Source organism: Cottoperca gobio, chromosome 3, assembly GCF_900634415.1.
Source record: "Cottoperca gobio chromosome 3, fCotGob3.1, whole genome shotgun sequence".
Classification (NCBI taxonomy): Eukaryota; Metazoa; Chordata; class Actinopteri; order Perciformes; family Bovichtidae; genus Cottoperca; species Cottoperca gobio.
Window position 1 is genome coordinate 10,784,978 of NC_041357.1, and position 24,674 is coordinate 10,809,651.

A 24,674-nucleotide genomic window follows, 5' to 3' on the forward strand; every position below is an offset into this window, starting at 1 on the left:
CTTCCCAGTTATTAAGTAAATCTTCGAAATTTGAGGTCTATAAGAACATGCCTATGATTTATTCCAAGTACTTTTTCCCTCATAAGTTGTTCATTGAGTTCAATGTGGCTCATCAATGAGAAGAAAAGGACAAACTGAAAGAAATCCCTTTGATCTTTAGTCCTGTCAGAGACTATTGTCAGAATGAAAATAACATCCTTACACATAATCACTGCATTAAAGACATTAAAGTCAAACTGAAGTTTGAAGTCTCCTCCCTTCTGATGTAAGGGAATATAAACTCTGATGATACTGCAGCTATTTTGCATATCTTTCCACTTTTCAAAACAGGATAACACACTTTTTGGACATATTTGTGGAAACAGCGTTTAGTCTCTGGGGGGCGTTTCACATGGCAGCGGCTGACTGACAATTGAGGGCCGGTGTTGCGTGCTGTCAACATAATGCAATAATACCATATAGCCAGGGCCTTGCCTACAGGCACACTGATGCAGCCTACTCACCTGCTCCAAGCTGCACACCTGCAATCCATCTACTCATCTACTCTGCAGTATATTTACCCCGTTCAGATCTTCATCGTCTCATCGGCAGATCGATGTTTCAGCTATCGAGGTAAGATCCCGTCTCCGACATGTCTCTGAATTGTGTATTCAAGTTGATGTCTCTCGAGTGTATTTTTGTCTCGTCTCTAACTTTGTCTCCCTGTGCACTGCTCCGCTACACTTCACCAGCTTCACTCTTCCCCTTTGCCTTCCCCTGCTGGACTTTCCACCTCATCCATCCTTATTCCCTGGAAACCCTGACAATAAACCTATTGTCATCCATTCCCACTCCCTAGTCCGCATCTCCCCGATTTGATCATAACATGCAATACATTATTTCCTACATGAAGACGGTTATATACCTAACGTTAGCGTTTGACATTTTGGGTTCTACACTAAAGTGAATTCCTGTGGTAGAAATGTTCTGGAGATGAAGGAATATCTGGTTTGTGCATTTTAATAGTCTGGTATATTTTGATAGACCTCACAGTCCTTCACACTTGGCATGCCTTATGTGAGGAGGCTCTGGGTGTCTGGAGGTTAAGTTAACACCTTGATGATGTTCCTGACTCCCATGGTAAACAGTTTGGACCAAGGCTTACCCAACATCCCTGGTGTCGTGATTATACGTGATTTTTCATCAAAGTGAAGATTAAACAGAAGTTTACCACAGCAGTTCCTAAAGCCTCTGCTGGTTGCTGATCCTGGCCAAGAAATAGTGAGAGACATAACCCGCATACAACACTGAAGTTTTTACATTTCATTTTTTGTACCGATTAAACACCAGATATAACATGTTAATAAGTGCGTTTCCAGTCTCCAGCTGCTGGCTCAAGCTAGGTAATTACTGTACCGTTGTGAGAGTGGTACAATTAGGTTCCCTCAGGGATATGTTTCAGTTGGGAGGGAGTCCTGCAGGAAAAAATGTCAAACTACTCTGTCACTTCACAACGTTTCATGACGCCTAATGCTGTTAAGTTTTTAGTCCACCTGGAAAGGGAAAGCGGTTGTGGTTAAGGCAAATGAACCCAGCCGCAGGTTGTCCTGTAGTCACAGCACTTTGTATGTAAGGAGTGCTCCAATCAGTGACGGGACAAAGCGATGGCTAACGATGTAAGGAACCCAGCTTGTTAGCTGCCTGTGTGGCTGTTAGAATTGAAGTTATAAAATGAACTATTTTTAGTGACCGCCCACAAATGTAGGTTGTAGCAAAGATTGATGCACTCTGGGGACTTATGTGTGGGGGGGGGAAATGGTAGAAAAATAATTATTTGAAATTTGAATGTCTGGCTTCACATGCTGATACATTACATGGGAGCTTTAAATGATTGTTGCTGTGTTTTGGACTTGCAATTAAACCTGGTATTAAAGGAAAAATCCATTAGACAATGCAACATGCCAATAATATTTGCAGTCCAACTTTAATTTACTTTACAGTGTTTTTTTTTTTTTTTAATGCCCTCATAGAGCCTTCATTGATGTTAACGCCCAATGTTCATTAAAAACCACAGGATTCTGGCATAATGCACCGTTATCAGGCTTATCTGAAAAAGAGACAGTTATTACAACAGGCTGGGCTTATAGGTTGAACTCATTTCCAGCGAGTTACCTTTAAGAAAATCAATTTGCATTTAGCCAATAAGAAATTTGACATTGCCTCAATTTAGATAACAATCATTTAATAATTTCAATCAAATACATTTTGCTCAGCTGGAAGTGTAGATTATTATGCATATACATATTCATATACATATTCTTTAGCAAAGGGCATCAATTATTTGATTTCAGAACCCTGCAAAACAATCACATCCTAAATTGTAGTGCTTTATTAAAACAGCGACAATCTCCCTACGAGCCAGGCTTTACAATTTATGAAAACCTAGCTGGTCCAAATATGTTCTTGATACTGAAGTGTGTCTGTTCTGTGTGTTTATTGAATATAAGAACCATTTCTATTGGACTATCTTTAATATCTTGGCAGTTAGTTCAATAGATGTGAAAATGTTAAATATCAAATCACAAAATGAAAAACATTATTTGGGGTTTGGTTATTTTTAATAAGGCATCACCATCCTATCCCATTATCCCAAGCAAGGTTAACCAATGTAGAAGTCTCCCATCATCCATCTGCAATGCATTGTTTTTTGCAGTATTTTAACACAGCAACACAAAACTCCTCTCTCAGTCAGACACAATGCTTCTCACGCTGATTGATGACTGAAATTAGTGAGAGGAAGCAGGCAGACCTGCTGTGTCGCCGCTGAGCCGATTTACTACACCAAAAAAAAGAGCACATCTCCGAGTTACTGTTGGCTGTTTAGGCCGAGATGAGGCACCTATCAATCATAATCAGGATGCATATTGATCTAGTGCAGGCTTCACTCAGGTAATGAAGAGTGAAAGGATTGTGGGAGCAGAATGATGTATTTTCTAGATGTGTTTTCCTCACATACACCGTAAAAAAAAGTGCGTTTTTTACATAGAAAATTATAAAAATTTTGAAATAAACAATTATTCAATAATGTTAGATGTTATAGTGCAAAGGCATTAGATACATAAAATGAAGTAAAGTGTAGTTAATCCCTGTATATTCCCTCTTTGCCCAACCATATTGTATCAGTCCAAACAGAGACACTTGTCTTGCTTTAGGTTGTCACTCAAAGTTAAAGCAAACATAGGAGAAGAATAACAATGAAAAAATTATGTTTAATTGGTTAATTCTGCATCAGGCATGTTCTAACTTTGCTCTAAGTATGTAGCAGGTAAACATTATGTAACTCTCCAAGGTGCACACTGTCGCTCCGAGAAAAACTCAAATCTTTGTTTGGACAGCTGGAGGTCGGAAGATTTAAACAGTATATTATGATGATATAGTTGTTGCTATAATGCTAAGACCAAATACACGACTCCCTTCCTGAATACCAAAACATCAGTCAATGAATAACAAAACAGCACCCAACCTCCTTCCACCTCCCTTGCTGCTTTAGAAAAAACTATCTCAGGTCTTTGGTTAGACGGTTCAAACCTCAGACTCTGGCTGTGACTACCAGTTGTGGAACATCTGAAAGCGCAGTTCGAACTTCCTTTTGCCTTAATACAGTATGGGCCACACCAGCAGGTGATTGTTGATATGGATAATGTTATTGTTCCCCATGGCTTCTGGATTTTGTTGCAAATGCCTCAGCGGGCCCGCTGTGTCATCTGTTGTTTAGGCTGCAGATTAACAGCACTTTCTTTTCTACAAATGTTTTGCATCAGCTGGAGTCACATTCTGGTTTCTTCTCTTTAACTGATCTGATTACATGCTAATGTAATTGTTTTTGCTTGTTTTCAACAGCATGTTGTGGCTCCTGTTCACGCAAAATGATAATAAACAATGTAACCAAAAGTTATTACAAATATACATTATTGCCATCCTTCATTAACTGCAAAGCATGTTGGTTATTAGGAAAGACTTCATTTGATACCCTTTGACAACATACATAAATGGCTGACAGTTAATTTTGGCTGTTGCAGTTAGTTCAGATAGGTTGCCTTCAGTGATCCCTCTATTTCAATGCAACAAATCCACAAAATGCATAACATGAAGTATAATTTGTGGTGGATGACAACAAACCTTTACAAACTCTTTTTTCATCCACAAAAGTCACTTTCAGACAAAATTCCACATTATAGATTGTCAATGCCAATAAGCAGAATTGCAAGGGAGTTCATGACATTGGTCTTGGGAGTCTGTTCAGTGTCAGGGTATGTTGCTCATTTGGATGTTGTCCCCTTGGAGTGCTGGGTTGTAATAGGCCGAACGACCAGGTCCAAAGTCCAGGTCCAAATGCTCGTTGTTGCCTAATCTGAGAACTAGAAATCAGACATTTAAGTTAAACTTTATATTTGTATGATATAAAGCTAAAAAGATCCTAAAGCCTCATTATGACCTTTTACGACGCAGAAAATTAGCATTAATCTTCCAGCTTTAATGATGGATTTACGGGGTAAGTTTAAATATGTTTGCTGTCAGTGGTATTTAAATGTTATTCCGTTTTTTTGTGTGTTTTACTTTGTTTTTTTGGGTTGTAATATTCTTATTTCCACAGATATAACTGGCCAAACATCAACAATTCAAACATCTATTTGATATGTTTACAGTTTAACTTTGTTTTCACTGTGAAAACAAAAAATCCCTTAGAGTCAGAGAGCAAGGCCTCCATCATACAAATCTATTTTCCTGAATAAACCATCATCCTCCCTTGCATTACAGTTTTCTGCACCTACTAGTATTGAATGCAACAGGTTCACACCCAATATATACAGCACATAAAAAGTCATTTTGGGAAATGTAGGAAATCCTACACGTAGCAGAAGTGGGAGTAAACAAGGCAGATTGAAGGTAAGTGGGTACACTGAAGAAGTGACCTACTCCTAACTAGAAAATAACAACTGCAACACAGAGATAGGGTTGCTCAATTTCCAGAGAGGAAAAAATGGCAAATCCCAACAAATTCTTTAACAGGCTGCTGTAATGATAAATCTTAAAAATAAAAAACATGGTATATTACTGTTAATAACATCGCTAAATTGGAAAAATTTACCTTTTCCCATTAAAGTATAATTTGTGGAGTTTTTTTTAATCCAAACTGGGGGTCTAAGAATACAAGGTGTTGTGTGGTGTTTTCACTTATTGTAAGTCACTTTGGATCAAAGCGTCAGCTAAATGATCTGTAATGTAATGCAAAAATGTTTGTTACAGATACTAAAGCTCAGGGCTAAATTGTTATTTTGGGTTATAAATAAAACTGACTTGTTATGTGTACTGTAGATTGTATAGTTGACCTTTGGTAATTCAAATAGGTTCAAATATAACTGTAATGTACATCCTAGGCTGCTACTGGGCACTGGGCTTTAATTATACTAATGGACTGCAAAACAGTTCTTGTTGCTGAGCCATGCGTCCCTCTAAATTGTTATGAAGTTATACTGTATAAATATTGTGGAGCTGTTTAACGCAACAAAGCTTTCCGTGCAGGTAACATTTTGAGGCTGGTCTCTGTACTACAGCTGACTAACTAGTTACCTATCTAGCCTGCAATGTGACGCACATACTTGTATTCTGCAGCAGAAAACAAACCCTGCATCTTAATTTCAGTTGGACCTTAACAGAAAGGTTAAGTATGAGGGTGTGTGGTGGGAACCGGGACAAGAAAATCCTGTCTTCCTCTAAGTTCATGCCAAAGAATCAGACAAATTGCTGTCTGTCATAGTACATGATCCCATTTTGCATGGTAAGCTTACTGTGTGTGTGTGTGTGTGTGTGTGTGTGTGTGTGTGTGTGTGTGTGCGTGTGCGTGTGCGTGTGTGAGAGAGAGAGAGAGAGAGACCAAAAAAGAGAGAGAAGCAGCAGAACCAAGGGCTTAAAGGGATAGTTTGACATTTTGGGAAATAACTCTAATTTAATCTAATCTTTCTTGCTGAAAGTTAGATGAGAAGATCAATACCGCTCTGTATGTATGTCTGTATGTTAAATATGTTACTACACCAGCAGCCAGTTACCTTAGCTTATCATAAAGACCGGAGGTATCTCTAATGCTCAGTTATCCCCACGTTATAAATATTGTTTGTTTAATCCATTTAAAAAAGAAGTGTAAAAAGGAAGATTTGCTGTTTTTCGAGGTGTAATGTATCAGACAATTTGCCAAAAATGTTGTACTAGTGTATAATGCAAACATATTTAAGACTGTGACTGTATATAATAAAGGGACATAATCACCGTGACTAAACCCATTGGTTTGTGGAGTATCGTTTTGAAGCCTTGAGTTCGGCATTTTGGACATCGTCATTTAGTTTTTTTGGAACTAGCAGTGACCCGTGAGTTATGTAACAATTAACTGTCATGAATTGAATACACCCCGTGAAAGGTTTGAAGTCCTAAGACTAAAACACAAACTGTTAATCAGAGGGTGGCTCCCCCCTAAAGTGCCCTAAAGCTGCTTTATATTTTTTTATTCTAAAAGGGACCCTAAATAATAAGATGCTGTTTAGCATTTACTGTATAAGGGGTTGTCGGGACATACCTGGGTCTGAAGGATACTCCTCAACCAGTTTCCTATGAGAGAACCCCTTCTGCTGTTTCTTCTTCAGGATGACGTAGGCCACCAGTGCCACAAAGGCCACAGCCACCCCCATTCCCAGTACAGCTCCCCACGCTCCGTTTCTTTTACTCTTCTGAGTATCCGTTGCCACACCTTTATTGGAGAAATGAGGGGTCGTGGGGGTGGGAGAGAGTAATAAATAATTTGTCAGCAACACAAGTATTTATATCAGCTACTCTCTTTGAGGGTTAATTGTCAGATAATTATATGAACAGTATTTCCAGTATAAGCACGCTGTATAGATACACATCCCAGCTGTACAGATTCGTCTAATTTACGATGTGCTAATTAATGCCATTAACAACCCAAAATCATGATAATTTATTGAATACATTTGAATATTTGAAGACGGCAGGCTGTGCTCATCATTTAAATAAGGTGAAATGTGACTGAAAATGACTTTAGTTCCCATTATATCACTTTTAACTTTGAATTAAATAACTGATTCAATTTCTTAATGGATCACTTAAAATATTATTATTATATATATATATATAACACATCTTTAGATGGAGATATAGCACAAAGATAATTATTACCTATGTAAGTATGACATGATTCTATTAACAAGACGGATCTATTCTAACATTTTGTGTTTGAACGTAATGTGTGACTGTAAACACTTGCTGCTTTGTCCCCCTTCTGAAAGTAAACAGAATAAAATATGAGTGGTGGTAATATTTGTTATTTTGGCCAATCATGCAGCATGGCTCCATGGATGTAATGTTGGTCAGTTGGTCGGTCCATCACTTTGGTCTGATATAGCTCAACAACCTTTGCACAGATTGCTGTTTAATTTAGTACAGATATCCGTGTTCATATAAGGATACACCTTACTGACTTTGTTGATCCTCTGACCTTTCCTCTAGCGCCACCATCAGGTTATTTGTGGTTTTGCCTGAAATGTCTCAAAATCTGTCTGATGGATTGCCATGAATGTTGGTACAGGCATTTGTATTTCTCTCAGTATGAATTGGAATCATTTTTGTGATTCACTGACTTTTTGTGTTGCGCCATCATCAGGTCAAAACTGGAATTTGACCATTACAATAAATGGTTTATATCTAAATACCTGAAAAGATAATTATATTCCCATCAGGCTCAGCTGTACTTTGTGTTTAGTACTAATTAGCTCATTTTAGCATTCTTACGAACTAAACTACGATGGTGAACATGGTATATTATACCCGCCAAACATGAGCATGTTAACATTGACATTGTGAGCATATGAGCATGCCGATGTTAGCATTTAGCTCAAAGCAGTGCTGAGCCTAAAATACAGCCTCACAGAGCTGCTTGAATTGTTATAGATTCTTAGTCTTGTTGTATTTTAATGAAACATGATTACAATTCATTAAGAACCTGATTGCCTTGGTCCAACCGGTGGAGTGAGTCGATATTTTTATTTATTAATGATAGGAAAGGCAAAGTTTCCTCTGCTCATATTTATAGACTCTATCTGCACTCAACTTTCCTACAGTTTTTGTGCACACACCGTGCCTGTCATGGTAACTGGAGCAGTCTTTTCTTTTGTGTTGCCGGCAGTTTCACAACTGTTTTCCCGCTCTTTATTGCCATCATCTGTTAGTGTTATGTTCTGCTGTCACATCTGTCAGTGTGATGTGAGTTTTATTTTAATCCCGCCCTCAGCCTGTGTACACCCTCTTGCCATGGTGTCGGTAGTAAGCTCGCCCACACATATATTTTGTGGGTAAAAGTTGCTTTTCGAGATACAGTAGATAGATTTGCGCAGGATGCAGCACTGGTATATTTTTATGTACAAGGCCATTCTAGACCCATTACCCATGAACATATGCTCAAAAAATGTTTTGTACAAAACACCTACAATCTTAGATCCAATAATTGCTGAGCTTGGGAAAAGGAGTCTATTTTATTATGGCCCTGGGTCTTGGAAAGACCTGCAGTATGGACTCAAACTAGATTCCACAACGAATGACTCTACTGCTTTTTTGGCCAGATCGCCATTGTAAACATTTTTTTCTCTCAAGTGGTTTTATTAAAGATGGATATAAAGAACGATGGATGGACAGATGGATAGATGGATAGATTTAAACTATACGGAAAGAAGCCTTTTTCCAGCCCTATCTCCTTGATCTTGTGGTTGACACCAAAGACTAGTCTCACGGCCTTGCACAGGGGCAGCACAAGTATCTTTAACCTGAGTCCCTGAACGTCTCTTTCAAAGGGGGTTTGCCACTAAAACAGGGATTCATTGTCCTACTAAAAAGGTGGTTGTAATAGACCCTTTAACTCATAGCGGCCACATCGATAGCACCTGAAACCTAATCTGACCTTTTCCTTTGAAAGAAGGGGCGTTTGTCCTCTGCCAGTGGGAAAATAGATACAGGCAAATGTGGGTCAGGGAAAGGGCGGAAAACAGCAATGTCTAAAACAAGCAACAGTGATAAATGCTCTTGAACAATGAGCATAGTGTTACTTTATGTCTCTAAAGGTGAACTGTAAAGGATTTCTTGCCTGTTGTGTTGCTTTATTGCTCAAATCAATCAATAAAAAGTCTGTCAGGAGCAATTGGAATTTCACACAAATGCTGTTTTTTTTCTGGTATCTGACTATAAAGTAATTTCATGCTGCTAGGAAGACACACAAAGCAGTTTGGACACATAAATGTGCACCAGATACTGTGACAACTGAAACGACAGCAGTACCTCTTTCTGAGTTGTCCCCCGAGGCTGGACCTTTGTCTGTCTTGTTGGCCTTCTCAGGTGTGATCGGAGCATTGGCAGATGTAGTCGCAGGGCTCGTTTCTGTGGTCTCAGGTGGGAACACCGTTGTAGAAGGAGGCATGGTGGATGTCTTGTTTAGCTCTTGCATAGTTGTGGTTGTTGCAGCGAATTCTGAAGCGTTAGTTATCCCTGTATCCTTGACCGGTTTTGTCGTGGATTCTTGCGTAGTGTTGCTCTTTGGAGCCAAAGTTGTCGTCTGTAAATTGGTGCGATTGAAGGAATCTGAAAAACTGGTGGAGTTTTGTGCGCTCAGATGAGTTGAGTTGTTTGGAGGAGTTGTTGTGAAGTTCTTAAATTCCTCCTCGGCTTCTGTCATGTTGATCTGGCTTGAGTTTGTGGGATCTGTGGTTGCAGTAGTTGGAGAAACGGTGGCGTCTGGAAATTCAGGTTGCTTGGTTGTAACATTTGTGGGAAATGCGGGAGGCGTGGTGGTAGTGACAGCCATCTGATCATCAGATGTTCCATTTTCTCCCTGATCTTGGTCGCTCACGTTCCTCTCTTCTCCATTAATTATTCCCATGTAGCCAGATGCTTTTCCGCTGCTGTATTCATTACTTGAATCCGTAGCATTCGCATCATGTCCCTCATATTCTGTCTCCTCTTCAGTAACTGCAGTGTTTTGACTTCCAGCTGTATTTTTGACAAGATCACGGAGCCAACTTATATTAATTGTCCGCCCCGGAGAGTCGGTTGAATCTTGGAGCGATGCCAGGTGAATGGCTTGGACAAGCAGAAGGAAGCCTGCTGTGATTTTTAAATACTGTCCCATTTCCCCTTTTGGTTTCACTCTGAAATAAAGGAGAGAACATAAAACATAATTTAATTTCTTCTAATATGTAAGTTCCAAAAGTTCAGCAGGTTCAGATTAAACATTGTGATAATACTTGTTATGTCAGTGCCCACTAATTAATACAGATTATAATATATAAATAAAATATTGTTGTTTATCAACATTCAGTTTCATCGTATGACGGTGATTTTATTACAAGATTGCGTTATCATATTATAACATTTTATATTCATTCAGATTCAGCTTGTCAATAAAAAACAAAATAACATTGTGTTTTTTTAATTGTTTTTATGTAAGAGTTGCTTGATGTAATTAATGAATACGGAACACATCTTATTGCCTTGAAAATCCATTTGAATCTTGTTTATGTGTTGTTGAGCTTCACATTTAATTCTTGACCTGGAAAATAGCTCTTGATAAAAAAAACAATCTCCACTCAAGGTCCACTTGCTCGCTTGTCTGGAAGCTTTTGACTGAATCGCATGGTCTTTCAAATTAACTTTCTTCGGTTGTCATGGAACTGTAGATGTTCAAATATGTTTTGAGCACATTTCCGACATCTTGTCCGTTTAAGAGTTCAGATTAAAGGTTGAAACCTTAAATTGGTCAAAAGATCCAGAACAAGCAATTAAGTTGATCTAAGCTATTTCTGTGACGCTCCCAAGAAGTCATAAAAGTGTTCAAAATATAATTAAAATAAGTTTAAACATTTACAGTTCCTGTAACATGTGAAGACCATGTTATATGGTTGAGAGCTCGAGAACAAGTAAGTTGATCTTGATCGGACATTGTTATGTTAGATTCTTATGTGAATCTGCCAAATCGTAATAAACAATGATACAGGAATACGTCTGTCATTATATTGTTATTTTCATTGATATATTGATTTCAACCATCACCCAACTCTACATTACTGTGTATGTATGTATGTATATATATATATATATATATATATATATATATATATATACATATATATATATATATATATATATATATATATATATATATATATATATATATATATATATATATATATATATATATACATATATACATACTGTATATTGACAATATACTATTTCTATGATGTGTCAAATTAATAATTTGCACACAGCAACTTAAAAAACACAGATTGACAAGATTTATTTGCCGAGAATGTCAATAGTAAATAAAGAAATAAATGTCAATATTGTTTCTGCGTATAAGATGTGGTAGGCTACTCTTATAAGCATGCAAAGATGCTTCCAGTGTGAACGTGTGTGTGGCATTCCTACAAACACATGTCTATGTTAACAGTTTCACAAAATAAATATATGAAATGTAATTGATTGATTGATTGTATTCAACAATGAAAATAAAAATGCAGGATATGGGCTCCTTGTACGATTTTTTTATTAATTGTAAAGGATAACACAAGAACGCTCGTATGCTATTTCCCATTATGGTCCTTGATAGTAGAGAGATAGTTGTCAGCAAATGACAAACTTCACAGCTCATACATTCAAAAACACTAAAAACGTACACAGAGCCACGATATACAACACAATAAGCAATTAATACTCAAAATCAGTTGGTCCTGCGAGAACACATCTTAGCAGTATGTAATATAAATAGAATTACAAGTCCTTCCCTTGTAATTTGGAATCAAACTTTGAACAGATAAGGGGTTGCTTATGTGCCACAGCTTCATGGAAATGCTTGTTGAAGAATTGCCACGCAGTCATCGCTGCATTGTTACACAGCCAGCTAACCACAGTTCAACATGGTCCCAACACAATCTCCACTGAGATCTTTATGACTTTATATGAATTTACACAGCTGCCCTGTGAGCTATGTCTTCTCCCCTCGGCTTCACTCTATTACAAACAGCTCCAGTTATTCCCTAAAGGGTACTCTCACTGCAAATTCTTGTTATAAGCAATGCAAGAGGCTTCAGCTGCAATGTGCCTGCAGCAGCAAACTCTGGGGATTTCACATTTCTGGTTTTACCTGTCACAACATTTTAACAAGTCAACAAAGGTACCAGTAACTAAAAATAAATGAAAAATAACTAATTTTCTTTTAAACTCATTGACCCCAGTGGATTGTTCATCTTTGTATGCATTTAAAAAATATATATATCCATCCTCTTTCATTTATAAATTGGGATTTCTGAAAAGCAACTTCTCACTAATTGCACACTTCTTTAGTTCTCTAAATAAGTAGGAAAACATGCAAACGTTTTGACTGTCAATTAACAATGAGCCTGGATTTTTTCTCTGTGGTCAATTTCTCAAAACGTTTTTTAATCGTTCACACATCAGCCCTTTTTCTGGGGTTTTTTTTCACTCTGTGGCAAACAGATGGAAAAACTGTTGCTTGTTGATGGTGCTGTTTGATGATAATACGACACTAAGAGCTCATGATTAAAAAGTGCCTCAATCCACCAAGAGATGCAATCACAATTTAGAGTTTATATCACTGCAGCAGTGAAAATAATAAACTGGAGTAAACTGATCGGTTAATTTGCACCTAGAGAATAAAAGTTTGTGAACCTAGCTGCTGATTATTACTTAGCATCTCCAGCGCTCTCAAGTCTAAAGTTTTTTTCAACAGACAAAAAAGTCTAAAGTGAGAAACATCGAATCAAAATGCTTAAAATTCTGTTGCGTGCAGAAGCTACAGATTACTCTTTGTTGAGACTTAGTTCTACAAGAATTGGTTCTTGGTTAGTGAGTTTCTTCATTTACATCTACCCGAGACAAATGTTACAACTACTGTATGATATATGTGGTTCTGTTGAATTACAAACCAGTGATTCCTGTTTTGTTTTTTAACTCTGTCACACTTCCTGCAAATACAGTCATTACATTGGACATAGCTGTGTGGAACAACTCTCGTCCTTAAAAACAAAACAAGAATTACAGCAGCAAACCGGCCGCCCCTCTGAGAGGATATTTGGCCGTCAGCATCCCGGGACCCTTCGGGTCGATGTTTACCTCTGACCCTTCGCACTGAGAGAAACCAAAGGTTGAAAATAGTTCCCACTCAGCTGGTCTGTCAGAGTTGGTACCAGCTATCACGTCAACAGCTCTGCCAGTTGTTACATAACAGGGATCCAGACACACATAAACACACCTAAACTTAAAATTAAATCCTGTAAAGACGCTGAACTTCCTTAACCCACACACTAATTACTTGACATCTTTGTTTAAAGTTCAACTTTGTCAATTTACTGCATCATACCATCTGAATATCTGTTTTAGACTAAACACAAGCAGGGGTTGAAAGTAAGTTAATACTTTCAAACAAATAGTGTACAATTTCCAGGTACTTGTACTTCTATTGTATGCTTCATTTACTCCACTACATTTCAGAGAGAAGTATTGCACTTTTTACTACATTACATTTGTTTAGCAGCTTTACTTACCTTTTTAAGATAAAACATATTATCAGTTGATGCATTAATAGATTCATATAGTATGAAGCAGTTCAAATGAGCTCCTCTTCTATCAACAATGTAAAAATGTTTATATGATAACATAACACTGACATGGGCCATTACAGTACTTTTATTTTCTCTAAGTACATTTTGTTGCTAATATTTTCTGTGTTATATACTTGTATTTTATGAGGTATTTTCTTTCTTTAGTAAATTAGTGATTTAATTACTTCTTCCACCAATTATCCCAAGTTCACAAGTCACTCATACTTATGAGTTTATATCACTGTAAAAGACTTGTAATACACTTTTATGTATTCCCTACAGTATGTTTGTCACTTGATGTTGTGATGTTTTGCCACTCAGTGATTAACTAGTTTAACGCTCAGAATTTCTATTTCTGATACACGATTCCAAAACTGGCAGATATGAGCAAATTATAATAAACATTTAAAGTGTGTCCCTGTTACAGTACAAATGATTGTAAAATAAGTCTTTATGCTGAAATATATATATTTTAAAAGATTATTTGTGTTTAACTTGAAAGTATAACAGCGACTCAAATCTTTTTAAACATAATTTGACAAAAAATGTATTTATCAAGTTTAATGAAATCCTTCCAAAATAAATCCATACCTGATTCTGAGGCTTTATCAGATGAGAACAGGTGCACAGGCAACAAAATCTCTTCGCTGCGCTGCCAACATGAGAGAGTGAATCAGCAGTCGGTCCAGAGAGACGAGCAGGTAGGGAGGGAGGAGGGCTCAACAGAGTGGCATTCCGTGAACAACCTGCTCAACCTGCTTCTACACCTGCCAGCAATAGCAACACGCCCTGAAACGCATCCAGTTGCACAATGTGAAAAGGCCACGCAGCACTTGGGATGGAAATGAATTAGGAGAAAAGTAAAGGGGAAGACGGTTGAGGAATTAATTTGTAACCACCTCATTTCATGTTCCCATCTTAATAAGTTGATTATGGTAATTTTGAGTTGTGAGGTTGCCAGGTTAGATCTGTTAATTCCCCCAGTGGGTGGAGCCTCTGGCAACAGGTCCTCTGAGCCCTTTTTTAATTTTTTTCTCGCCGAGGCACTGGAAACGGCTGCTGTCGTCATGGTAACAGAAAGGAGGTTGTCGAGCTCGGGTTTCATCCACGCCTTTGTCTCTTGGTCTATATCAGGCTACCGAGTGACGTGTCACTTTGTGAAGTACTGTTGTTTTTTTTGGTCTCATTCCTAAGTTAACTGAGTCATGCAGCGGCTGAATTCATCTGAGTGGACGAGTGAGGCGGATGAAGTGGCACTCAAAGCTGTTTTGGTGAGTCGAGAACAAGGAGTGGTTGTACTTGTTTTGTTATTGATTCCTTCATGTGGATAAAGAAACGTGTTTAACAAGTAAACCTAGATTACAGTAGATGTAAGAATAGGCCTTTTTGTACAGGTGCTACTAATAACACTAACACTAAACTAAAGATATCACAGGATTTTACCATTAAAAAACATTGTCCATCAACTTTGACGTTTGAGCATCAAGCATACAAACCTTATATATACAGTCTTTGATGTAAACACAGAGTCCACCTCCTCACATCCCACCAGAATCCTGCACTCCATCTGTCAAGTGCAATGGCTTGATCCGGGATGCCACGATGGAGCCAGGTCTCCGTAGAATGTGGGCGCAACATACTCTGATCTCTCATTGCTGGGTTCACCTGAGTCTTATTTCATCCATCTTATTTTCCTGTGACCGGACATCAACCAGAAGCAGGCTTGGTACTGGGATAGCCTTGGGTCCTAGCAGGGTTAGCTTAGCTCTCATCCCCGCTCTCCTCCCTCTCCTCCTGGGGCGGACACTAAGCCCTCGCTAGTGTTAGGTCCGGCAGGTCTTGCTTGGTGATCTGAAAATGCTGTTAGCGGTGAACGTCTTAAGGTCCACTGCGCTTAATCCAATCTCCGCGCTTCATTCTCTCATGTTGATGAGTGGATATCTGTCATCGGTCAAACATGCTCCAGAAATGTAGTCAAGTTGATAGGAGGAACCAGCCGTTGCATCTACAAACGCCACAGTAGCTTTACAAAAAAGCACTATATAAATGCAGTCCATTTATCAGAGATTGACTAAAAGATATAAATACAATTTGTAGCATGACTTTAATGTTAGCTGCGGCCCTGACTTCAGAACTGTTATTACCGATTGATCAAGGAAACTCACATTCATCTGCAGACTGACATGTGCAGTAGACATGTGCCTCGTAATCATAAGCAAATTACATTTATTTAAAAAAGTGCAGTGAAGGTATCATTGCTTATATTGTCAGCTGTTGACATACTGCCATAAATGAGGTTTAACAGAGGCTCCCTGTCCCAAGCACACGGAGTTCCTCGCAGACAGCTTGTCGCTGGCACCTCATGTGGCCTGCCAGTGTTTGGAGCTAATGGGATCATGTAGCCTCATCAGGGACATGAATAATAGAAATGCCAAAATCTTGAACCAGTATAGCAGGCCTCAGACTTCAGTGCAAAACAAAAGTTTACAAAAGCCATGAAAAAGGGAAAAGATGGGGCACTTTGGAACCTGGTAAATAGATTATGAAGAGCTTCATAACAGCAACATGGCACATTTATAAATACTGATTTATGTTTTATGTCAGCTTTGTCTCAGTACCCAACATGATGGATAGATAGAAGTTTAAAAAGCCAGTTTTGTCTTTCTTTTGTTTTTGGCAGTAACACTTTGCAGGGACTGAGGAACTGAATCAGTGGAGCTAAAGTTATAATGAGGGATCATTTGGGGTCATTATCAGGATTACAATGATGGTGGGGGATACAAATTAGCATGCAGGGGAAAATAATACATCTTCCATATTCCTTTGAAAACCACTTTTACTTGACCTCAGTGGAAAATATTGTAAAGTAAAAAGCAAAAAGACGTAAACAGAGACCACCAAGTGATAAGACATCATTAATGTTTGATGTTGTTCAGAAACTTTATATATGTATACCAGATATTTATCAGGAAGAAAACTAATAAATGCTATAATTAAAGAATTGGGGTATTAAAAAATGTATTTATCTTGTTTACGCTGTGTTTCATCGACTAAAGGAACTGAAGCTCCTTTTCATCGGCAGGATTTCACCAGCTCTTATCTTGACGGTCACATACTGTAGATACATATAAGTAAATAAATGTAGTTAGGAGCCTGGTTTATTAAAAAAAGACTTGCAGTTGAATGAATAATGAGGATGGAGACAGGATTTAATACATCTGGTTAATGTATTTATTCGTTCATATGTATTACTCATTCATGCACATGCGCCCCTAACATAGGATACAGATGCACTCATTCAGCCATGCATACATGTTCTAACATAGTGTTTGATGGTGAATAGCCAAATGCTCTTTGCATGGTCACACATGCTGCAGAGCTCATACAGTTGACAGTAGAATCAAACAGACTGCGTGTAGATAATGTACAGTAAACCGACAATCCAGAAAATCACAATGAGGAAAATGTAATATGTAGTAAGTAAAAGCTTCAAAATAACCAAATATATGGCAACAACAACAACAGTGATATGCTCAGTTTGAGAATTCAGAGATATTATTTCCCTTTGTATGATTAATAATTTAGTTACATTAAGATATGCTCACTATGGTATCTTGTTGAATAACCTCAGCACTTTTAGTGCTGTGGAAAATAAGTATTCATATGTGAACATGGACAAGCTTTTCCACAGATCTGAGGCCGCTGTGACTTTACCAGAGAGTGTCCATTTGGGAAATGGCTGCGAGAGGGAACATGTAACAGCCAAATGCCATAATGGTTTTGCACTGAGAATCTTATGAAGCATCCTTTGAGCTACAGTATATTATATTTAAAGTTAATTCACTCTGAATAGTGAACAACGAATCACACTGTGAACGCTTGTCTACGCTTGGTTTTAAATTAGGAAGATATTTTAATAAAACACAATGTTTTCATGCTTTTATAAGCAGTATAAATGTGCTTTAATGTACTTTTCAATTTCATAATTTTAAATAAATGGTAATTTTAAATTAAAGTTGCATTTTAAATGATTTTCTTTTTCTCAGTAAGGACTCCAAAATGAAGCTCTTAGATGCGTCGTATAAACATTCGATTTGATGAGTGTTTTCCCTGTTTGCTAAAGATTCTGTGGCTAAACAGAAACACTTTGCAAATCTTTGGAGAGACATAATGAAAACTCTAACTGAAAGCGCTTTCTTTCGCTTATTTCCTCAGTTGATCATAAAACAGCGTATAATTTCTCCTAAAGTCAATTCCTGCGTGGTTTCCTCCAGAGGTTTTAATGGGAGTCAGTGGAAATGAAATTTAGCAGTAAATTGCCTCTAGAAGACACAATCATCTGAGGTAACATCGTGTAATTACACTCAAGGTATTCTCTATTGCATAACATACTTCTGATATTCGAATAACAGCTTCCTGCCTGGCACATCTCTACATATTGATTCAGTCGGCTTTTGGGAGCTGCTCAATACAAGAAGAGTGTGTCCATTTAGAATTAAAAGTGAGTCCTCACAGTTTAAGTAAAAAACATAGCTTCAGGTTAGCCATGAAAATAAATGTTGTAAAGCTGTTTTTCAGACGGAGCCAGGTTGTGTCTTTATCTATTCCTGTGTGTGTGTGTGTGTGTGTGTGTGTGTGTGTGTGTGTGTGTGTGTGTGTGTGTGTGTGTGTGTCTGAGGATACTTCCCTGTCAAAGTATCTTCTTCAGGTTTGTGACTGGCAGTGTCTGGCAAAGACCAGGAAAGCTGAATAGCTGCCTTGATATCTTTGAGCTTCGTCCCTTAGATGTACACTGTAATCTAAGGTTTGCTATTTGTATACCTGGCATGTTATCCTACCTTAACATACAGGTGTTTTCCCCTTAAGTAGTTTTAAGGTTGTCCAAATCATCAGTTGTTTATTGAAGCCTTATCATTTTACACAGAGTTTAATATTCTAAACTCAGGACTGCATGGTTTTTATGGCTGCTCTATTGCATAGAACAGAAATATTATAGGTCTGTGATTCTCAAAGTAGGGTCCGTGGCACTCTTCCAAGGGAGCTGTGGAATAATTTGCAATAAATTATAAAATTGTGCTGCATCATTAAAAAGTGCATATCTAAGGATGGGTACCATTTGTGCCAATGAAACAAGCATATTGTGTCCACTACTCACTCTCTCTGGGCCAATATAAACTCTGATATGATTGTGGCACATCATGTCCATCTGTCAGCAATCAGTCACTTCACTCAGGGCGCAGGAATCATTCCTGTTGCTGCTTAACTTGGCTTAATAGCAAGCTAGCTAGCTGGTGAGCAGGAAGAAAGATGTCAGTCCACCTCGTAAAGTGAAACTAAAGCCAGGTTAGCTAAATTAAGAAAATATAACCACAGTTTTATGAAGATTGGTTTGAGAACAGTGATGCGTCACCAAATGCATCAGGTGCTAGCGAATGAAGCCATGAAGCCAGCCAAGCTAAAGCGACATCTGATTGCAAAGCACCCGGAATAAGTGCAAAGTAAAGAGGTATCAACCTGATTCCAGTTGAAGTGGGTTTCTGTTTATCATTATAAAACTAGGAAAGGGATCCGATCCCGGATAAGCGGTAGACGATGGATGGATGGATTATAAAACAGGTCTGAATTATTTAGGTTGAAAAGTCTTGAATACAAATAGTTCCAATGGCATCTGAGAGAACAAAAGGTAGTAAGCATATGCTTAATCGTTGTTATGATTATGGGGGTCCATCCATCCATCCATCCATCTTCCACTGCTTATCCGGGGTCGGGTCGCGGGGGCAGCAGCTCCAGTAAGGAACCCCAAACTTCCCTTTTCCGGGCCACATGCACCAGATCCAACTGGGGGATCCCGAGGCGTTCCCAGGCCAGTGAGGAGATATAATCTCTCCACCGAGTCCTGGATCTTCCCCGGGGCCTCCTTTGTGGGGGTGTCCTTTGAAAATGTTCTTCCCTGTAAGGGGTTCCTGGCCCCAAGAAGTTTGAGAACCCCTTGTACATATATAATTGTATGCATATTTCGGACTTATTTGGTATTGTCGAAACATTTAGTTGGGATCTCCACAATTAAGTTCTGTGGCTTTGAACAGTGTTTGGTTGAAGCCAAAAATGCTGCTTTCAAGAACAGCCTGCAGTATTATAGTGTGAAAATCTAACAACTTGGACAGGTATACAAGGGAACAAAGTGCTCCACAGGCTTTCAAATGTAAACTGAAATCTGGACTAGTACACCTTGCCAACAGACTCTGCACCTGTTGCTATTGTTTCATGCATTTTCATTGTTTTGTTTTTCCTGAAAAGCAGATTATACTGAGTGCATATTCCTGATGAAATTCACTGAAATTGGTTGCGCAGCAGGAGTTGGCTGTATTCACTGGTCAGTTTGCGTACTGGCCCAGCAGGCCAGCATAGTTTAAAAAAAAATACAAAAAATGCCTTTGATCCACTTTTCTATATTCATATCAGCCCCATGGCCTTCATAATGGAGAACAGCTTAAAAATGCATTAGCTGCAGCTTTTAACTTTTCATTGTGAACAGTCAATAAAGGCTTAATGAGCCTATTTTGGAGTTTCCTGGATCTTATTTTCCTCAGGATTATCCTTAACATCACACTAGCAGCTGACACGCTTTCTTTGATTTTCAAGATCTTTTCAAGAAGATATGTGTTGTAACAGTGTAAAGTGGTGAAGTACAAGAGTAAAAGAAATAAAAGGAACTGTGCCAACGTATTGGTGGGGGTAATAAAAGTTTGACTTCACTGTTCTGATCAGTTTTGAAGTTGCAAACATATGTTATATTAATCATTCAGTTATGCAAAATCTGCTTAAGATGCTCAAGTTAATGTGATACAAACGGAGTCACAGTGACATAGAAACATCTGATTCCTTTCAAATTCAGTTCCCCTAATGTGTGCAAAATGTCTTTTGTGGCATCAAAAGTACATTTGGATATCAGCAAAAAGCGATTTTGGACAAGATAACCATTTGTTCAAATGGCAAAGCTGATGGCTGCATGTATGTCCTCCTTTCTTCTTGTGAAGTGTTGCATCTGTGGCTAGGTGCACACCTCAGGCCGCACAAGAATAATCTGGGTTATTAATCGATGCTGAAAGACAACAGTGTGTCGAGGGTGCACGTAAACAGTTTAACTGGAGTGAAAGGACACGTTTGTATGACCTCTAATTATTCAAGCTAATAATACAACAGAAATGGTTGTGTCAACGCCTCAGTTTAATTGTCATTTTGTTATCTATGATTCATATACAATTAAAGCTGCATTTATTGTGTGTTTGTTTGGTGTAATGTCTCTGATACACTTCCAGCACGACACATAGCAACATAAGCATTTATTTGGAGTCGTGTTTTTAGTCACGTGATGAATGTAAGTCAAATTATTCTCCTTTTAGCTCTGGTTTGGCTCCTGAACAAATACCTCCAGGGATGCCATATTAGGTCTCGGCCTGTTCGTTAGATGTTTTGTGTTGTGTTTGTACTTCCTGTTTTATTTTGTTAATTACCTGTTGTTTCTACTTCCTACCCCCAGGTGTTCCCAATCTGTTCGTTAGTGTCCTCACCTGTGTCTCGTTCCCGCTCACTTCTTGGTGTGTGTATATAGTCTGTGTTTTGTTTGTCTCTCGTTGCCAGTTCAAGAGTTCCAGCATTAGTCCCGTCTCCCCCTCTCCCCCTCTCCCAAGTGTTTGATTCCCCGGTTTCCTCGACCTTGTTTCCGTGACTCGATTCTGCCCTTGCCTGATCCTTGTCTGCTGTGCTTTTACAATGAGCATCTACCCGTGTACCAAACCTGTTTCCGTGACCCGACTCTGCTCCTGGATTACCCCTTGATACTTTGTATGATCAACTGTCTATGCGTGTACCATAGCAACTGCAAAGTTTTCAGTAAAGACTATTTCCATTCTACATTTATCTGCCTCTGTGTCGTGCAATTGATACCCACCTCCCTTCTGTCTTGATCGCACCGTTACATGCCATTTGGTGCAGGGCAGGTAGTGCACAGTGAGCTTATTCAAGCTTTTGGAAATGAGGTTCATGAGTCCAGTAAAACTGAATCTAGTAAATGTGCCAGTCATTATCAATAAATTGGCTGTAGGATTCACCGTCAGCCGACGTAGCCTATATCTAGCGTACCTCTAACGTATTCACGTAGGTATTCACGTACTGTATTTACGTAGGTAAATATTCACGTACGTATTCACGTATGTCTAATGTAATGTCTGCATATCTTATGAAGTACACGTTGGGTACTTCCGGTAATTTTGAACATGCTCAAAACATCAGCTTTCAACAACGCACCCCAGCGTAACACAGTGAGCTCTTAATGAATGCTACTTATAGCTTACCTTATATCTACGTAAACCAGCGTGTTGCCGATATTTTGTATAAGTTATGCATTCGTTGGGTATTCACTTGATACATTTTGTACAAGTAAGTGATGCGCTATCAAATGTTGAGACATGCGTATCTGTATATGTTCACTTTTCTGATCCGATGAAAAGTTGGACGTATTTGGACTCTGACAAATTTTCATATACGCCAGCATACGTTTCTGCCATATGGATGTGTGACAGGGCCTTTAGTCATTTGATCAAATGTTACACAAATATAAATAAATGAAGATTTACAAACTTGTTTATGGTGCGGTTATTCTCTACATTGAGCCAAAGGACAAGTTTGCATGAACATGAATAATTTACTCTAATAATACAACAGCAATGGTGATGTAAACACCTCTGTCCAATTTATTGTATTAATGTATTTATTACATATGGTCATATTCTGTTGTCAATATGTGTTCTCTATCAGTGCAAATGTCAGTTTTTAAAGCATGACGAAGAGCCGAGATGGTGCTGAACCTTCAGAGTTTGTAGTGGTGCGCTGCTGGTTTTATTAAGCAATCTATTCATTTGATTTATCGCGTTTTTATCGGACGAATATTCACTCTTCTTTTATGTCTGTTTTAGTCTCCACCAATATTTACAAAATTAACATCATGCTGTATTAAAGAAGACTTCAAGCTAGCAATTGAGACCATAAATTCATTATGAAAATGTTTACTGAGGTAATCAATTAATTGAGAAATATGGTCATTTTCTAATAGACTTCTATACAATTGGACTTATATTTACATCCAGTGGAGTCGCCCCCTGCTGGCGATTAGAAATCAAGTTTAAGGCACTTTCACATTGGCTTCAACTCCTGAGAAAACAAATCTGGCTTTTTAGTCACATGCTAGAATTTCTTTACCAGCTAGAAGCTAACTTTGTCTGCTGGTGCAGAGCAGGTAGCGTAGCATACAGTTTATGTGCTGAAACAGCTGCCTGCTGCAGCTGAGAACATGGTTAGTTAGGGGATCAGACTAAACCATACAGTGAATGCGCGGTTAAACTTCAACAAGGAGCTAAATAAGGTTGAAAAGCTTCATAGAGCCTCAGAGTTGGGTGATAATCCTCTGGGTTTTTCACAACCCTTTTGACGTTGATCCATTGTTTATATAAAAGAAAATGTTGACATCTGTGTAAAGACAGCTGAGTTACCAAAGAGGTTTACACTTAAAGTTTATATGGACATGTAAACCCTGATTTCCTTCTCATTTGTGGCTGTTTATGTGTCATGAGGAAGCTGACTTGTGTGACAAACAAAGATGTCACATGTCACATGTTCCCTTTAACAACTGAAGAGTATCTACATGTACAGCGTCACAAAATTCCAGAGTGATGACTAAAAATTCCGACATATTTGTCTGCTAACACTGTCTTACAAGTGAGACACGCCTTTAGTTTGATAGCTGCATCATAAGTCATGTCTGGCTGACAGTGACAGCGGCTAAAAACGTCTCTATTATTTTGTAATGGTTGTTTATCCTTTTCTTTTTTTGGGTTCAAAGAGGCAACATAATGGTTTTGAATTATTTTGCCAACCAGCGCTTTTAAAGTCTCCATTCAATATATCTGGAGATTCTTTTTTCTGACTGACATAAAATGACGCAAACACTTTTTGAACCATAATTCAAAAAGAGAAATTATCAAAAGTACGTCCAGGACGTTTAAAAGATACTTTCAAAGTAATTGAGTTGTCACCATCCAAAAGCCATCTGATGACTTTCAAAAGCAAATAACTGAAAGTGGTTTCTGTCACTTTCATGGTTTTGATGTGACATAATAAAGGCAGTAATATCAGGATATGGCAATGTATTACAGAAACAATCGGCTTTCAAATGATTAACATGTGACGAAGGGAAAGAATGTATCTTTTGAGGATCAAGTCTACAGGCTTTATTTCAGATAGCACCTCATATATATTTACCTTACATGTTCTGCTCACTCGTTATTCAAACCTTCCAGTGTGATCATGTGATGCTTTCTGAATATTGAATAAAAGCATCACGGAAAATGTCATTTCTAGGAAATCAGTAAGCAAAAATATTTCTTAATAGTATTTTTGATTATTTTACCAAACTGTTCGGTGTGTGTGCGTGTTCAATTTAAATATAATCTATTTGGAACCATAAATTCACATATTTAATATTTCCCCTCATAGTTGAATCTGTGTGAACATGATTTGTTTTCTCTCATCAGTAGAAAACATAAAAGAACATACACAAAATGTAGTTTACTGGAAATACAAAAGTGGCTAAGATTGTTTAATTTCATTTAATAAGTACTTTATTAATCCGTCATTGTGGAAAATACATTTATACACTCTGTTATTCATGAAATGTTTCAAAGGCACACAAACGTCAAATAGATTTTGATGTATGATGAAGGAGGCTGAATCTTTTGAGAGGTGCCTCTGTGTGAGGCAACTTTTGGCCACCTGTGTTACAGGAGAGTGAATTGGCAGTTCAAGGAGAAAAGGAAAACGCAGTGTATCACAGTGTAACATTTATTTGTATACCCTGTGTGTCTATTGTGTGTACTTATTTATTTATTTCTATTGTTTCCCCCTCCTTCA

At 38.1% G+C, this 24,674-nt stretch overlaps 1 protein-coding gene across 1 annotated transcript; it reads right to left on the bottom strand.

The window, feature by feature from the left end:
* Positions 1 to 4,284: 4,284 nt before the first annotated feature.
* On the bottom strand, positions 4,285 to 9,970 carry LOC115003616 (mucin-15). The gene is made up of 3 exons (XM_029425487.1): positions 9,373 to 9,970; positions 6,608 to 6,778; positions 4,285 to 4,397 (listed from the first exon to the last, which is right to left on the bottom strand). The coding sequence occupies exons 1-3, from the start codon at positions 9,968 to 9,970 to the stop codon at positions 4,285 to 4,287; spliced, it is 882 nt and encodes a 293-aa protein (XP_029281347.1).
* Between the last annotated feature and the right edge of the window lie 14,704 nt (positions 9,971 to 24,674).